This window comes from Sprattus sprattus, assembly GCF_963457725.1.
Source record: "Sprattus sprattus genome assembly, chromosome: 4".
In the NCBI taxonomy this organism is placed as follows: domain Eukaryota; kingdom Metazoa; phylum Chordata; class Actinopteri; order Clupeiformes; family Clupeidae; genus Sprattus; species Sprattus sprattus.
Window position 1 is genome coordinate 4,357,328 of NC_137923.1, and position 15,890 is coordinate 4,373,217.

The 15,890-nt window shown below is 45.2% G+C and overlaps 1 protein-coding gene across 1 annotated transcript in view; it reads right to left on the bottom strand.

Annotated features, from left to right (window-relative positions):
• The window catches only part of znf521 (zinc finger protein 521), a gene marked incomplete at its 5' end in the record, with an annotated part of 114,472 nt that overhangs the window by 80,528 nt on the left and 18,054 nt on the right, over positions 1–15,890 (bottom strand). Inside the window, 2 exons of the mRNA XM_080837626.1 lie at positions 3,203–3,403; positions 11,422–11,475. Coding sequence (XP_080693752.1) covers positions 3,203–3,403; positions 11,422–11,475 — 255 coding nt within the window. The remainder of the gene's footprint in view (positions 1–3,202; positions 3,404–11,421; positions 11,476–15,890) is intronic.

Genomic DNA, 15,890 nt, shown 5'->3' on the forward strand with positions numbered 1-15,890 from the left:
GTGTTTAACTCACAGAACACGTTTGCAACCATCGTCATTTCAGTGGAAAATCAAATGTTGCATATGCAGTGCATGCAATACACAAGGTGCTGGTGGAATACAGTTCACCATACTGCAATAACAAGCTGAGCCACCACTAAAGAACCAGATCGGTGGGCTGAAGTGATGATTAAGTGTTTTGTAAGGACAGAGGAGGAGGAGGAGGAGGAGGAAGAGAATTAGAGCCCCCCCCCCCCCCCCCCCCCCCAGGCCCTAGCCTCCCCCAGGGCGCGAGGAGGCCGTGACAGCAGGATGCAGAGCCCGCCACGGAAACTCGATCCTCAGCCGTCCTGGAGCCAGGGGGGAGCCCCTGAGGCCCTGCCCCTGAGCCGGAGAGAGGCTTCTGGGGTGGAGGCATTCCTCCATCCGCCCTGCCCTGGCCCCCACTGGGTCTCCAGGGGAGCATTCTTCCCACCCTATCCCGGCCTAAGACACTCTCTCCGGGGAGACATTCCAGCAGCCCTGCCCAAGCCTCTGGAGAGTCCCTGGTGGATAGGGTGGGGGTGTGTGTGGGGGGGGGGGGGGGGGGAGCAAGGGAGGAAGGGGCAGTGGGTTGCAGATGGGGAGGGTGTGTATGACTGTGTGTTTGTGTGTGTGTGTGTCTTTGGGGGGCGGGGATGCAGGAGAACATTCCTGTAGCCCTGCCCCAGTCGAAGAAGACTTGGTCTCATGGGAGACATTCCTGCAGCACTTTCTTTCTGGCTTCTCTCTCTCTCTCTCTCGTTCTCCTTCTCCTTCTCCTGCTCTGTCTCTCTGTGTCTCTCTCCCAGGTTCTTCTTCCGCAGTCCAGCATTAGCACGATCAATAGCACCGATCGCATCGGGGACACAGGGCGATCCATAGCCCTGGACTCCCCTAGCGCAGTGCAGTGGTCATGGCTTAAGTGCACAGAAAGGTGTTAAAGCTGCTGCAGGCTGGGCCAGACGACAGCAGCCATTGATCGAAGTGACATGTTACATCTTACATCTCTGTCTCCCTCTCTCTCTCTGTCTCCCTCTCTCTCTCTGTCTCCCTCTCTTTCCACGTCGTTACGTCTTTCAATTGCTCTGTCTGTGTTTAGGGTGGGATCAGCATGTTTGTTACATGAGTTTCCATCATTTGTGTAATAAATGTTCAGTTCATATTATTAAGATAAATTATTGTATTAATACTGATAGTTATTAATAATGAGCCCTACCATTTTGTTACTGTGTCAATATGTTTTTCTCAGAGCTGCATCCATGTTCTGACATTCAGACAGAAGTGAAAAATATGATGTCAAATCATTTGAAGTTATAAAGATGTAAGAAGTATTTGTAGTGACAAAGACATTGTCTTGATTTTGCTACCAGAGCTAAAGTTATGGACCTGGTGTGAATACCTCGATGCAGAGGAGTGCTTACTTATTTTAAAATAAGCCTATTTTTTTTTATTAAATAAATTACAAATATAATAGTTTAGCACAATACCCTAATGGCAATTACACTCTTCTGTTTGGTATCCACAGGGGGTCCAATCCAAACTGCATTCTCAAATCTTGAGTAATTGGGAGTTCTTTGTCTCTGAGATTGACATTAATTTGAGGTTAGTGCGGAAGCAAAAAAAAAACGCAGCAAAGGCCAATTCAGTGGAGAGAGAGAATGAAATACTCAATATGTGAGTCATACACATTAAGCATGCCCTTAAATGTTGCCTTGAACCCCAGTATTCAAGTAACTGCAGGGGCCAAGCAACCACTAATCATAAGACCGCCAAGCACACACGCACACACACACACACACACACACACACACACACGCACACAGATGCATACACAATTTTCTTAACTGCTGTTCAACAACACTGGAATTCATTGGACACCTCTCTGGAGTTCTGACTTGTATCTTTGTTATGCCTGATTAATACAGACTTTGAATCAATCATGAGCTGAGCATACGCACACACTACAGAGGTGGGAAGCAGGAGAAAAAGCTTCTCAACAAAACAATAAATTCATAATTCCTTGTAGGTACACATGTTGTTTCAAATCCATTAAAACACAGATGGAGGACTTTATGTTTTGAAATAATAATAATATTTAAATAAATAATAAACATTGTAACACTCAAAGGTTTTGTATCAGAGTCTGCCAATATACATCAGATCATTCAGATTCATTCATTCAGTTGAGCTGGGGGGCCATGTCATTCATTTATGTTTGAGTGTAAAGAAAGTGAAAATGTATTAACTTACATTACAATTTAACATTTAAAATAAAGTTTAGTTTTTTCTGGTGGACACATCTGATGTGGGGTCTGTGGGAGATAAAGAGGCCGGCCAGCTCACCGCATGTGGAAGCCTTCAAACTGACATCATTAGTTCTCACTGCCACCTTGTCAGAGTATTTTTAGCCGTGTTCATACATCAGCCAGCCAATGACATGGCCTGCCAGTGGTGCTACACTACAATACTTGTGCAAGCGCACTCTGGCTCGCCTGCTTCTCCCTCTGTGGAGATGTGCGATGTGATGTGTGTGGTCTAATCGAATGTACGAGACAGTAGGTGTAGCCAAAATACACAGAGACTGGGGAGAATGAGAGAAAGAGGGAGGGAGAGAGAGAGAGAGAGAGAGAGAGAGAGAGAGAGAGAGAGAGAGAGAGAGAGAGAGAGAGAGAGAGACAGGGCGGGGAGTAGAGTTGGAGAACTGCTGTTGTGGAAAGTGGTACATTTATTGCTAATGCTGTAGGAATTTGTGATGGTGGCAGCACTTCCTTTGGCTAAGATCACATTTAATGATATCCATGTGTATGAATTAGTATGTTATTGTGTTCCTGTGGCGTGTGTATCAGAGAGATAGAATTACAGCGGAAAGAAGAGGTGGAGAGAAAATGAAGTCGGAGGAATTAAAGGGAAGAAGGGTGAAGACAAAGGGACAGAGAAGAAGAGACAGAGGGAGAGAGGGAGCAAGGCAAAGGAGAGAGAGAGGAAAACAGGGAGCAAGGCAAAGGAGAGAGAGATGAAGAAAGCAAAAGAGACCAGAGAAAATGGAGGGTGAAAGGGAGAGCGACACACAAAGAGAGACAGACAGAGAGAGAAAGAGAGAGAGAGAGAGAGAGAGAGAAAGAGAGAGAGAAGGGGAGAGAGAGAGAGAGAGAGAGAGAGGTGCTAGCACCAGACTTGGCTCGGTGGGCTGAGCGTTGTTTACCTGTCAGCTGGCATTGATTAATCTTGTGTTCGGTGAGATCGCTCAGCGACTCGAACACCTGCCGGCAGCCGTCGCAGCTGTGCAGAGCGGCCTCCTCGTCGTCCTCCTCCCCCTCCTCGCCCTGCTCTGGAGACAGACGCCTCTTCCTCACACGGCCGTCCTCCACATCCTCTGCCACCCCCTCTGGGCCGAAGTCTGGATCTGTGGATGCAAAAGGGAGACGTGTTGGGTTCTGGTCTCCAACCGCTGCGGTAACAACAACGTCTAGAAACATCATCTAATGCGCTTAATGTGATCTATAGAGTGACTGCTATACAGGTGTGTTCTGTGTATACATACAGGCACATGAGTCTATAGGGTCACATGTCTCATTTCGTCCTTTGACATTGTTTCCATCAGGACTTTATCAGCTACACATTCCACCGCACCACATCTCACCATAACAACATTACTCTTTCAGAAGTTAATAATGGAAGGAGACATCCTCTTGATTTTTTTAGATCTTTTTTTCTTTTTAAGGATTTCTTCATTTGCTAAAGAACTTGGCTCTTTTCCTCTCGAGCAGTTCAATCGAGATATCAACTCTGCTACTGCAGGGGAGAAAACAAAGAGGAGAGAAAGAAAGAGGCTGAGTGGTGCTGAAATTGGTGTGTGTTACACCCTCGATGTGACACACTTCCCTGAATAATTTAGCCTTCCTCGCAGGCAGCCTCGGGTTCGCACACATCAATATTCTCCTATCTGCAATCTCGTCTTTCAAACACAATGTGGGCCTGAATACGTGTTTGGGTGCGATCAGCACAGAAGAAAGGGGATTGAGGCAAACATTTCCCTCTGATTGCTAAACGCAGTCAAACCATTTCAGATTTAGATGAGAACTACTGTGAGACTGCCTGCACATTAGCATTCAGACTGATAAAGCCTACACCGTGAGCGTGAGATAAGACCTGCTTTGGTTGTTTACGGAACAATATTTACATTGGCTTGTATAATTCGACCACCATTGCTGCGGAACCTCAAGTTCACCCGACATTATTGGTTGCCAGGCACCCAAATATTCTATAGGTGCCTGTCAGATGAATATGCCTTGGGAAATGGGCTGTACACACACATGCAGGTAACAAGGCAGTTCCGGACTAGAGAATTATATTTTAGAACATGTGATACAAGTACATAGTACATTGAACACTAAGTACATAGAAGACTGTAATAGTAAAGCTCAATTTACAGTAATTAAATCAGTGTAAATGTATAGGCAGCATAACGTATGTATGTATATGCAGCTAGGCAGGACCTGTGGCATTAGTCACGAGCTGAAGTGATATTACTGGTCATGACATATTTATATCCCTATCATGATGAGCGCCGACCCAGTCCACGTCACCATATTCATCTGACACTGGCTCCAGCACACCGCTGTGTGCTTCTTCACTAAAAGGGGAGAAACAGAGAAGGAGGCCTGGCACTGAGGAGTGTGAAATTCCTTGAGGAGCGACGATCTAGAACTCATCAAGGCCACCCAGGATTCTTTCCTCCACCCCCAGCCACCCCCCCCCCCCCCCCCCTCTTCCCCACCAACACCACAAACTCAAACCCCCAGCCAGCCCCCCACCCTGCCCGCCCATCTCACGCCAAGTATTGATGTAACCTCACACCCTCCATTGTCCTCCTCTCCAGGCGACGGAGGCTCGTGGAACATGCCCTCTAAAAATATCAGCACAAGGCTCCCCGCTGGGACCCGGAGGAGCAGAGCAGAAGGTGTTTGGAGAAGATGCAAATCCCCCAGCCCGATCTTCACAGATGCAGACGCCTCCTTCCATGGAAGAGGGCCTGAGCCTCGGACGCCAGCCAACCTCAGAATGGTCAACCTGACACGGGTTGGGAAGGGAGGGGGGGGCCGGGGGGGGGGGGGGGGGGGGGGTTGGCTAAAACAGCCAGGCCAACGGGTTCCAGAACTTCACTCCTATTTCCAGGCAGACATGTTGGCATGACCTTTCTCGAACTCGACTCAGTCGGAGGAGTCAGATCGGTTTGAATCTAATACTGGGAAGTTAAAAGCTTCTCTTTTTAATTATCATACACATTGAATTACGTTGCACTATAGCAAAAGTGCAAATGGTAATTCTTTGGCAGCCTGGTTGACCCACCACGACTGCACCACATCACACATTCTTTGGTGATGAAACACGGAATAACAACCCCAAATAAAAAGCACGCTGACTTTCCTACACTCCTCTACTTTTGTGCAGCTCACTCACTCCTGCACACTGCTCTGTGAGGTTTCTCTTTGTTCTTGCCAGGAGGAGAAAAAAAGTCGCGCCCATTACACCAACATCGTTGTGTAAATGTAGATGGCTTCACCTCTCCCAGCTAACAGGCTAACCTGGGGACTGGTCACGGCAAGGTCAGGGCCTATCCGAGGGATTAGAGTTCAATGTCAATACAGAGTTCCAGAGTGTCTGGGTTTAGACCCATTAATCCATTTGATCTGGACATCCTCCTGCCTGAATTCCCAACTGAAATGGCAGGGGATCAATGACACCCGAGTAAGACAGCCTGCCAATCAGGAGTCCTCACCCTGGCCATCAGCGGAGGGTAGGGTGAAGGAATGTGCTGCAATCTCAGCATTAAAACGCTACCTGACAGAACTGTGTGTCAAAGGTTTAATACCACTTGGAGAGCTGATACATCATCATGAACAATTATGTACAGGTAAGAAAGATGGGCATAGATTTTAGAAGACCACGGAGATACATTTGCCATTATGAATAGCTTCATTATTTTACAAATGTAAAGAGCATTTCATAGTCAAATGACAGAACAATATGCCCTCTTTTATTATGCTATCGCAATATCATATGGCAAAAATGGCCATTATTTCTTGTAATGTGCCTTCATAAACAAACATTAGCTCTAGATCGTTTGAGGTGGTCTGTCATGTTGGTATTTGTCCTCTGAGGACAGTGATTGATCCCGTTTGAAGTAAGCCACGCAATATTTTATGTGTTTCTCTCCCCATCCATCATTGTCCAGCCCACCCAGGCAGTATGTAGCACCTCGGTGACATTTATCATTCCATAACTTTCATCTCGCGAAAGAAGGGTCTGACACTCCTCCCCCTGCCCCCGCCCCCCCCCCACCCTTAATATTATTGAGTATTTCTGCTTTTAAATATTTATAGTGTTTTAATTGATGTTCTCTTCTCTGCTCTGTGGCCCCCCCACCAAGGGTCCCTAGCTCCCCTGCCAGGCCGGCTCCCTGAATCCCCCCCCCCCCCCCCCCCTCCGTGCTCGGGTGTCTCCCACTGTGACAGGAGGGGGCGGCCCTGCTCTCTGGCCACAAGCCCCCCACAGCCACTGCCTGCCAATCCTTCAAACCACAGGAGAGAGGGAGCGAGAGACAGGGAGAGACAGGGAGCGAGAGAGAGAGTGAAAGAGAGAGAGAGAGAGGAAAGGAGAGAGAGTGAAAGAGAGAGAGAGAGAGAGAGAGGAAAGGAGAGAGAAACAAGGGAGAGAGGAAAATGTAGATAGAAAGAGAGAGAGAAAGAAGAAGAGAGTGAGAAAGAAGGGAAGGGAAGAGAATAAGAAAAAGAGAAAGGCAAAAAAGAGAGGCGAGAGAAGAAATATTAAAAGGAAAGTGAAAGGCACATAAAGACAGAGAAAGACGGCCATAGAAAGACAGGAGGAGAGTGCAGTGGTATATCCACATATAAGTAGATCAGAGACTGGTCAAAGAAGCAGGGAATTAGAAAACCAAATTTATGTGGCAAGAGACTCCTAGCAATCTGGAAGCATCCAAGGAAAGTCTTTAAAAACTCTCCTAAATCTTCCGTTAAGACAGAAACACTGACTGGAAAAATAAACCAGAACCACCAGATTTGGCTGCACTTTTGATCCATCACTTGGCATTAAACCGTTATAAATGGCATCATTGGTGGGGGTTCAGTGTCTTTTTAAATCGCATCCAGAGCAAGATTAAACGTCCTCCTCCAGAATCAGAAGAGGATGAAGTCAAGCAGACGTCTCTGAGGAGTCCCTCTCCCATTTCCATGCGACTAACCGAAATTTACCATTGCTCATGCTTGAGTCTTCAAGAAACACAGCCCAACAGACCCAGAGCGAGCCCAAACACACGAACCCCACAGCCCACACACCCACAACACACACACACACACACACACACACACACACACACACACACACACACACACACACACACACACACACACACACACACACACACACACACACACACACACACACACACACACACACACACACACACACACACACACACGACACACACACACACACACACACACACACACGACACACACACACACACACACACACAAAATACAACAGAGGGCCTTCACACAATGGAAGAGCGACTACCTTTTGTTGTAATCGTCTATCGTCTTTTTTTCCCAACCAGCAGTGACTCGTACACCCCCAGCCCACACACACACACACACACACACCCCAAACCACTCTCCCTGTGCACATCCACCCCCAAGTTCAAATTAAGAATTTATTCTCTGCAGCGAGCAGGCTTCAGTCGACACATGTCAAGGCGTCTGATCAAAGGTGTGAGGCCTGCTTCAGTGGGGTGAGGGAGAGCTACTATCAGACACGGGAGGACATTAAGATTGAATAACCTTCACACGGATAGCAGAGTCTCATTATGGAGACGGAGAAGAGAGAGAAAAAAAAACGCTGGGGTTTGGGGGGGGGGGGGGGGGGGGGGGGGGGAGTTAAAACTCTTGAAAAACTTTCGTGGAGCTCTCGCCAATATAGGTCACAGGCACGCTCCTTATCAAGTGACACTTAAGTGAGTCTTCTGCTGTACTTGGGGGATGGAGGCCTGGGTATTTCCCCTCTACCCCCGTCTTTATTGTCGTTTTCGACTGATCTGAGATCATTACGCCCAGCTCTCCCTCACACACGCGCACCAGCCTGGAGAGCAGATCACATACTGAGCCAGAGTCAGTGAGGGGGATCTCTGAAGAAGCATTGGAGTGCAGTGCCCCAGACAAGCATAATAAACCCCCAATCAGCACTGTTATGAAACATGGATACTTGTTAATGGAAGAATTGCAGTGCGTGTAAAATTGTGTGTGTGTGTGTGTGTGTGTGTGTATGACAGAGAGAGGGAGGAAGAGAAGCATGACTGTAAGCACTGACAAGGAAATCCCTACACACACACCCAAACACAAGCACATGCCTGCACAAACACATGCACGCACACACGCACGCACGCACGCACCCACACACAAACACACACACAAACCCAAACACACGCACATGCCTGCACAAACACATACGCACACACACACACACACACACACACACGAATAAACAACAATACACAGCTGTCAATCACTGAAAGGGCTTTCACATAATGACATAATTCTATCAGTCCCTTTCCACATAAGCACAATAGGAAAGGAACAGAGGGCAAAGAAAATCCAAGTTATCGAAATGAGAAACAGGCTCAGAGCCCCCACTCTTCCGCCCTCTCTCCCTCCTTGCTCCCTCTCTCTCTCTCCCTCCCTCTCTCTCTCTCTATCTCCCTCTCGCTCTCTCTCTCCCTCTTTCTCTCTCTCCCTCGCTCCCTCTCTCACAGGGAGTTATAATATTGAACAGAGCATCTTGCCATGCCATTAGTGCAGTTGTACAACAAAGGAAATTAATAATAGAGAGTGTGATTTCAGCAGTGCTGGAGGAGACAAAAATGGGGCTGCTCTCCTCCTTTCTCCTTTCTCCCTTCCCTCTCTCTTCCCTCTCTCTTCCCTCTCTCCTCTCCTCTCCTCTCTGCTCTCCTGCAGCATTGAGCCCTGCGGTGCATTGATCTCGCTGGCGTGGCACCTCACAGTCCCCGCGTCCTCTAAGATCTTTACATTCGAGAGCAGGACTCAGTCCACTCCACTTTAGCAGGGCTGACATCCTACTCCACAAAATAGCTCAAACCTGATACAGCTGGGGTTGGGGGGGGAGAAAAAAAAACGAGTGCATGAAAGAAGAAAAGAGACAGAAAGCGAAGGAGGGAGGGAGCAGGAGAAAGAAAGAGAGGGAGGGAGAGTGTGCAAGTAGCATGTGGTTACAATTACACACAGTGGTAAAGGCAAGCTGTGGATCTTAAACCTAACATTCTGAGTCAGGGCGGAAAGAAAGAAGGAAAGAAAGAAAGAGAGAAGAAAGAAAGAAAGAAAGAAAGAAAGAAAGAAAGAAAGAGAGATAGAAAGAAAGCAAAATCTATCAACCCATATTATGTTGTCTCTGATTTTCTCTATAGGCAAAAAACTGTCCTTCCAAACAGCATTTTTGTGACCTTTGTAATGAAATCACACTGGACCCTCTCACTGGACCTTGCGCATCTATAAAAGCACACAAATGCACACACATACACGCACACACAAAGAAATATATTCTCTATGTTATGACTGATTTAGTCCGATGGATAGCACCCAGGTAACATCAACACATGTTGTTATTTAATTACATTGTTATTACACAGATATTGTAAATAAATATCGTAAATAAATATCGTAAATAAATGTACGCATAGGATGACTTAATTTAAGATTTTTGTTGTGTGGTTACTGCAAATCATTCATTTTTTGAAAGGATAAACAATCTGAAGTAGAGGATGTGACTACAGATTGTGTCTGAACATTTCTACAAGGGGGACTGTTGTCATGACAAGTGCAAATGCGAATGACACTGAGTGGATTCAGAAAAGCTAAGCCCTCTGTTTACAACAAAATTTCTAAGATGGAGGAGGGATATTTTGACTCTGTATATGGTACATTTCTTTGCATGTTTATATAGTAACTGCAGCATGATAGTACTTTAAAGAATTCTGTGCGAACATAATATTCAAATGCAGTGCATTACCCTCATCTTACATAATTTATAATAGTGTCTGCTCCACTTAAACAAATGCAAAAATCCACACTTCCTAGATGGCTCTTCATGTTGGTGGAAAAACACTTAGTTGGGACTTGCACATGACCAAAAAAAAGGGGGGAGAAATTTGATTTGAGCAACTCTCAAGCTCTCAGCAGGCACCCAGTGGCATTGATCATGTAATGCAGACTACTCAATGAAAGTAGCCACCTGTGAATGAGGGGGTTCAGCCCCTCTTTAGGGGAGTAGATGTATTACTTTAGGAGGCCCTTAGTGTTCAGAGTCTTAAAGAGTGGACAAAGAGTGAAATTATAAATACCCCCAAAAAAAACACATTTCAGGGTTAGACTGAAAATACAGCAGCACATCAAACCACCCAGAAAACATCTCCCTTGAAAATGTTTGAAAATATGATAGGTTTGACAATGGGGTTGTAGAGGGAAGGTAGATAAATCTGCCATATTTTTTTTCAGTGAAAAAACACACACACACACACACACACACACACACACACACTACTGCTAATCTACCAGAGTCTCTTTACAGTGCAGCAATCCGCAACCAAGTCCATACATCTCAGAGGCGTACACACATTAGCCCTGTAACATGACATGTCTGGTTTGGCTAAAACACAGACATGGAGCTCTCTCTCCCCCCCCCCCCCCCCCCCATCTGATGCCAGCCTCGGAGAGTCGAGGGTCCCCAGCCTGCTGGGCAAAGCCATCCATATCGGGTTTAAAATAACCACACATGAGACCTAACCTTTACGAGAGACAAATGAAATAAGAGATCCACTACTGCACATCAGGAGCAGGCCTCATTCATACTGGGTCTTCTGAAAGCCTGACCTGGATTACTGCTTGCTGCCTGGAGGGCAGCAGTGGATGCCACATGAGGTGACAGGACGCATTCATCTGGCCACGCCGCACGCGGCAGAGAAAAAGAGGGGGTGCAAACACAGAAATAAAAACACACACACACACACACTTTGGCACACACAGACACACAGACACACACTTTTACACGCACAAGCATACAGTACTGACGCATGCAGCCACACACAGACACACACACACACATACGCATATGCACACACACCTGTGCATACACACACACATACAACTCTGATGCATGATCACAGACATACACACACACACGCAGAGAAATCCAAAAACCAAAAAAATCAGCCACTTTGAGGCAGACACATGAAGGGACAAAACGCACTTCACTCACATCAACACAGACAGCCAAGGACCAGACGTAGCAAAACAAAAAGGCCATTTTTCAGATGAAAACATAAAATAGCATTACCGCTTGCTACGGCAGTCTGCCCTGGGGTGAGCCGGTCCTCAGTCACATTGTCTTCTACTGCCATGGAAAGAAAGAGAGAGAAGAGCTGATTAGAGAGACAAATAAAGACACTTTGTGGGCACAATCTCCTCAGCATGATTTCTTATTATTGCATGGCTGCCTCTTTTCTTTTCTTTTTTTTTTGTCTTCTCAGAGATTTTCATTTTGATTTTGTTGTTTTTATATTAATATTCTTCAGCACACAGAGCTTTCAGTTACTTTTTCTGCAATTCAACCTCAGGTTTGGGAATCTGCTCGAGCCTTTTTCATATGCATGAGGTTTGGAATCGCAGCCCAGAGCCACCCACATAAATCACTTATTGGGTTGAATAATGACATTATGAATTATAGAAATCTTCTAAAAACATATCCCATCAACAGAGACCCACTGACCAGAGCATGAAAACTTCCTCCCTTAACTGGCTCGACAAGAAAAAAAGAGAAAACATATTTCTTTCATACAAACTCAACCACATACACAGAAAAAAAGGCAAAAAGGGGAAAACTGTGGTAGTGGAAAATGCCAGTTTACAGAAATTAAGCTGAGAGAAGGAAAATGGGGGAGACGTCTTTTCACATTTTCCTTTCAGTTCATTCTTTTTTTTTTCTTAATTCCCTTAAGCTACATTTGGCCTTACGAGACCGTTCTTTGCTGCCCACCAAGGGAAAGTGAAACAGTGGACATTGGGTGAGATATACCTGCCATTCCTGTATACAACACCTGTACAATACAGGTATGGATGTATACACGTCTATATAGTTTAGTGGGTGAGATTGCATCGAAATGCTCTCAAAATAACAGTACCAGGAACAGTGAGTTTGCATGAGGTGTTTTCTGGCATCTCTAGAGCACTAGCAAACAGTGAACTCTCACTGGCAAATCCCACACAGAGACGTCACCTGCTGCAAATCTGTGGCTTCAGAGTTCCATTAGTGCAGACATGCTTGTGCATTCTAATGACGCTGGTGACTACTTGGGAGCTGAACAGTCCTTGAATGAACCCCCTCTTTGACCAGTGTTTAGACAAATTCATTACACGGAAATTAAAACTTTTTGACGAGTGGCCCACTGCTATTGTCCTTGACAAACAGGGAGTGTGTCGTGAAATGTATGCATAGATTTCATTAGAGACTCCCTCCCACCCCATCCCCCCCTTTCCTCCCCTTTCACTCTAGACTGGAAGAGTTCCTTGCTGCATGTCAGGTGTGGAGAACTAAATGGATTTTAGCAGCAGGAAGAGAACAAAAGACTCCCACCTGCTCCATGGAAAATGAGGGTCTCATTGAGGAGGTTTACGTGCCTTGCAGTTCCACCCCTGCAGTCAGGAACGTAGCCTCCATTATGCCTCCTCTATCTACCCTTTCATTTCCTGTGCAAAGACATGGCCCCCTCTGACAGGACCTCCCAGCTGGGGGTGGGGTGGGGGTAGGGGGGGTGGATGGCGTGGCCTGGCAGGGACTGTCAAAGCAGGAAGTAGCCTTCGTTCTTTTAGAGAGCTTTAACAATTTCACATTTTGAGGCAATTAAGGAGAGAATGGTGGGTGGATGGATGCAGGTCACAGGGAGTTCTCAAAGAGCCGTACGCCTGTGTCAAACCACTTCAAAACCAAACAACAACTTTAAAAATAGACAAACTTTGTTTCCAAAGGTGATGGTCAACATGCAGATGTCACACGGCAATGTCCTTTCAAAAGAACACTGTTACAATCTAATTCCAATAAGGCACCTTGTTAGTCCTGTTTCAGTTCCTTTAAAAGGACTTAAGAGCCTGATCTTTGGGTGAATAACCTTTTCCACCCAGTGGAAGCTGGATGTTTCAAACTGAGTCAAAAGAGTGCTCTTGCTGGACTGTCTGTGCTCTAGCTGAACTGTCTGTGGCTACCGATGGCGGGAAGGGAAAATAGCGCAGAGTCTTGGTTGTTTGTTTAATGTGGAGAGGTGGACTCTGCATGTGCTGGTTTGACTACAGCAAAGGGCTCCAGGGGGGTCCCAGAGAGACACCTCTTAGTGGGAAGGTCCCTGTAAGCTAAATTAGTTTTTCCATCACAGAGAAGATCCATATGAGCAGCATCATTTAAATCGGGGCAGGGGTCTTAATAAATCCCCCATGGTTCAGAGGTAGATTGGTATGTTTGGAGTTAGACTTTTTTTTGTTTTGATTGCCATCTCTGTTGGTGAGACGAAGGGAGTTGAGGCAGAAAATATCCCTTTAACAAAGAGAGCGTAACTTTTACATCATGACAGCTCACAGTCATTTGTTACCACTGTGCTGCTATTAAAAGTTTTTTTATTATTCCAACAGCGGTGAGACATTTGATGTGTTTTTATCATTTCCATCCACTTTTTCCACTTGTAATGTTTTTTTTTTTGTAATTGGTCAGTATCGTAGGGTCACAATAACAACTTCAACTGGAATAGGGAGTCTGAGTGAATATTGAAGCAATTCCTAAATTATTTCAAACACTCACTCATTCAAACTACTTGAGGAACTGCCACAGGTCTCCACTGATCATTTGATAATTATCCTTCTAGAAAAAAAATGACAGTAGATTTGGAGTCATCATTTTTTTGTCAGACACAAAATCTCCCCAGACTGACATTTTCTCAACAAAGCACAAATGTATGGTGCTTTGCCAAATGTTTTCTATTCTGCAAGAAATGGTAGCTCTTCACCTCGGTTCTCCATGAGTGCAGTGAGGGACATGGGATTGTAATACAGTAATTCATTTCTCTGAAGGGGGCTAGATGGGATCGGCATAAATCATCTCCAGTAGATCTTACATTGTGGCATTAGTCATTTTACACCGGCGTGCTCTGATACAGGAACGCTCTATGATACAGGAGCACTCTATGCAGAGAGTGCTCTCTTAATATATGAAACATGGTCAAAGGTATCAGTTTCTGACCTACTGTTGTACGACTAATGGCTCAAACTCAGCATAGGGAGTCATCGTCAGATCGTTTCTGTGTACAAAAAACAGTGCTAGCCTTCCTTCAAATATACTCAGCTTAATTTGACTCCAGTGATTTTAGTCCACTGTATGAGATGTGGATATTTTATATGGTACAGAGAGGACACAGCAATTGGTAATAAAATGTTAATTATATTACATATATAAACATCAAATGAAAAAAAATAAAACATATACCAATGAATGGTTGTTTGTGTCGTTGTTCATTGGGAATCTATAATATGTCGACTAGATTGGTTCCATGGAGTGGCACAGTCATTAGAAGGAAGCTGTGTGCAAATCAGCTTCAATCAAAACAACAGATCATCAGATTGTCCTTTTTGAAATAATGTTTATCTCAGACCCTATGATAACTTATAATGCACTACTATGGTATGACACTCAAAAGATCATATTCAGCGATACTTACTGAAGTACAGATAATGTATTCCAATAACACACCATATCATCGAACGTCATTAAAAGAGACCACTGTCACTAGGCTATCAATAGAAACTACACAGTAAGAAAGAAAAAAAAATGCACCATCTCAGCCATTAATTGAAGGGCAACAAAATCTGATAACTCTCAAAAATGTGAAAATTCCCTGAAATATTTTAGTGAGTATTAACAATTTTAATTCAGGTCTGAAAAGTAATGAAACACTTTTACCGGTATAAATTACTTAGCAGTAACGTGACAGTAGGGGCGCTTGCCCCCATTGTGTTGAACAGCATAATGTCCCTCTCTGGCACACAATGGCTTGAGTGAATATGCTATTTCTTAGAGTATTCACAGGGCCACTCTGGACAAAACATGGACATTAGTCCAGCTGCACGCAAGAACAAAAGGCCTGTAATGCAGCCTGACTAGCTGACAAGAAGCCTCTCGCCACAGGGATTACAACTCAATTTAGAGAGGGTCACCAGGGTCAAACCCCATCAATTAGTGTACAGAGGCTGAGACGCACAACTGTACAGGAGCCACTATCTAATGAAGGCTACAGGGTTGGTGAGACTGGTGATTAGTGTCGAGAAGGATTTACAGTGAAGGACATGATGATTATGTACCGGCATTTTTCATTATCCTGTATTAAGTACTTAAAACTCTACTGTCGCTGTTACACTGCTGCCTGTTAGTCAGATGAAATAATGAGGACTATGAGGATGAAGTCGCTGCTGCTGCTGCTGCTGATGATGATGGTGATGATGTCAATAATGATGAAAACGATAACCACAACCATATTTCTCTCTGTCTGTGATCAAAACTCCAAAGTTTAAAACTCTAAGTCAGAAGGCCTCCATCGACACACAGTTGGGGAAAAATATAACCTGCCTCCTGCTCTGCAGACTCCTGCTCTGCCACAGCCACAGCCACATTCACACTGTGTGAAATAACAAGAAATATCGGCCAGCTCCCGCGACACCACACACAAGTTATAGAGGCGAGTGTCAAGAGCAGTGACAGGCCTGCTAATG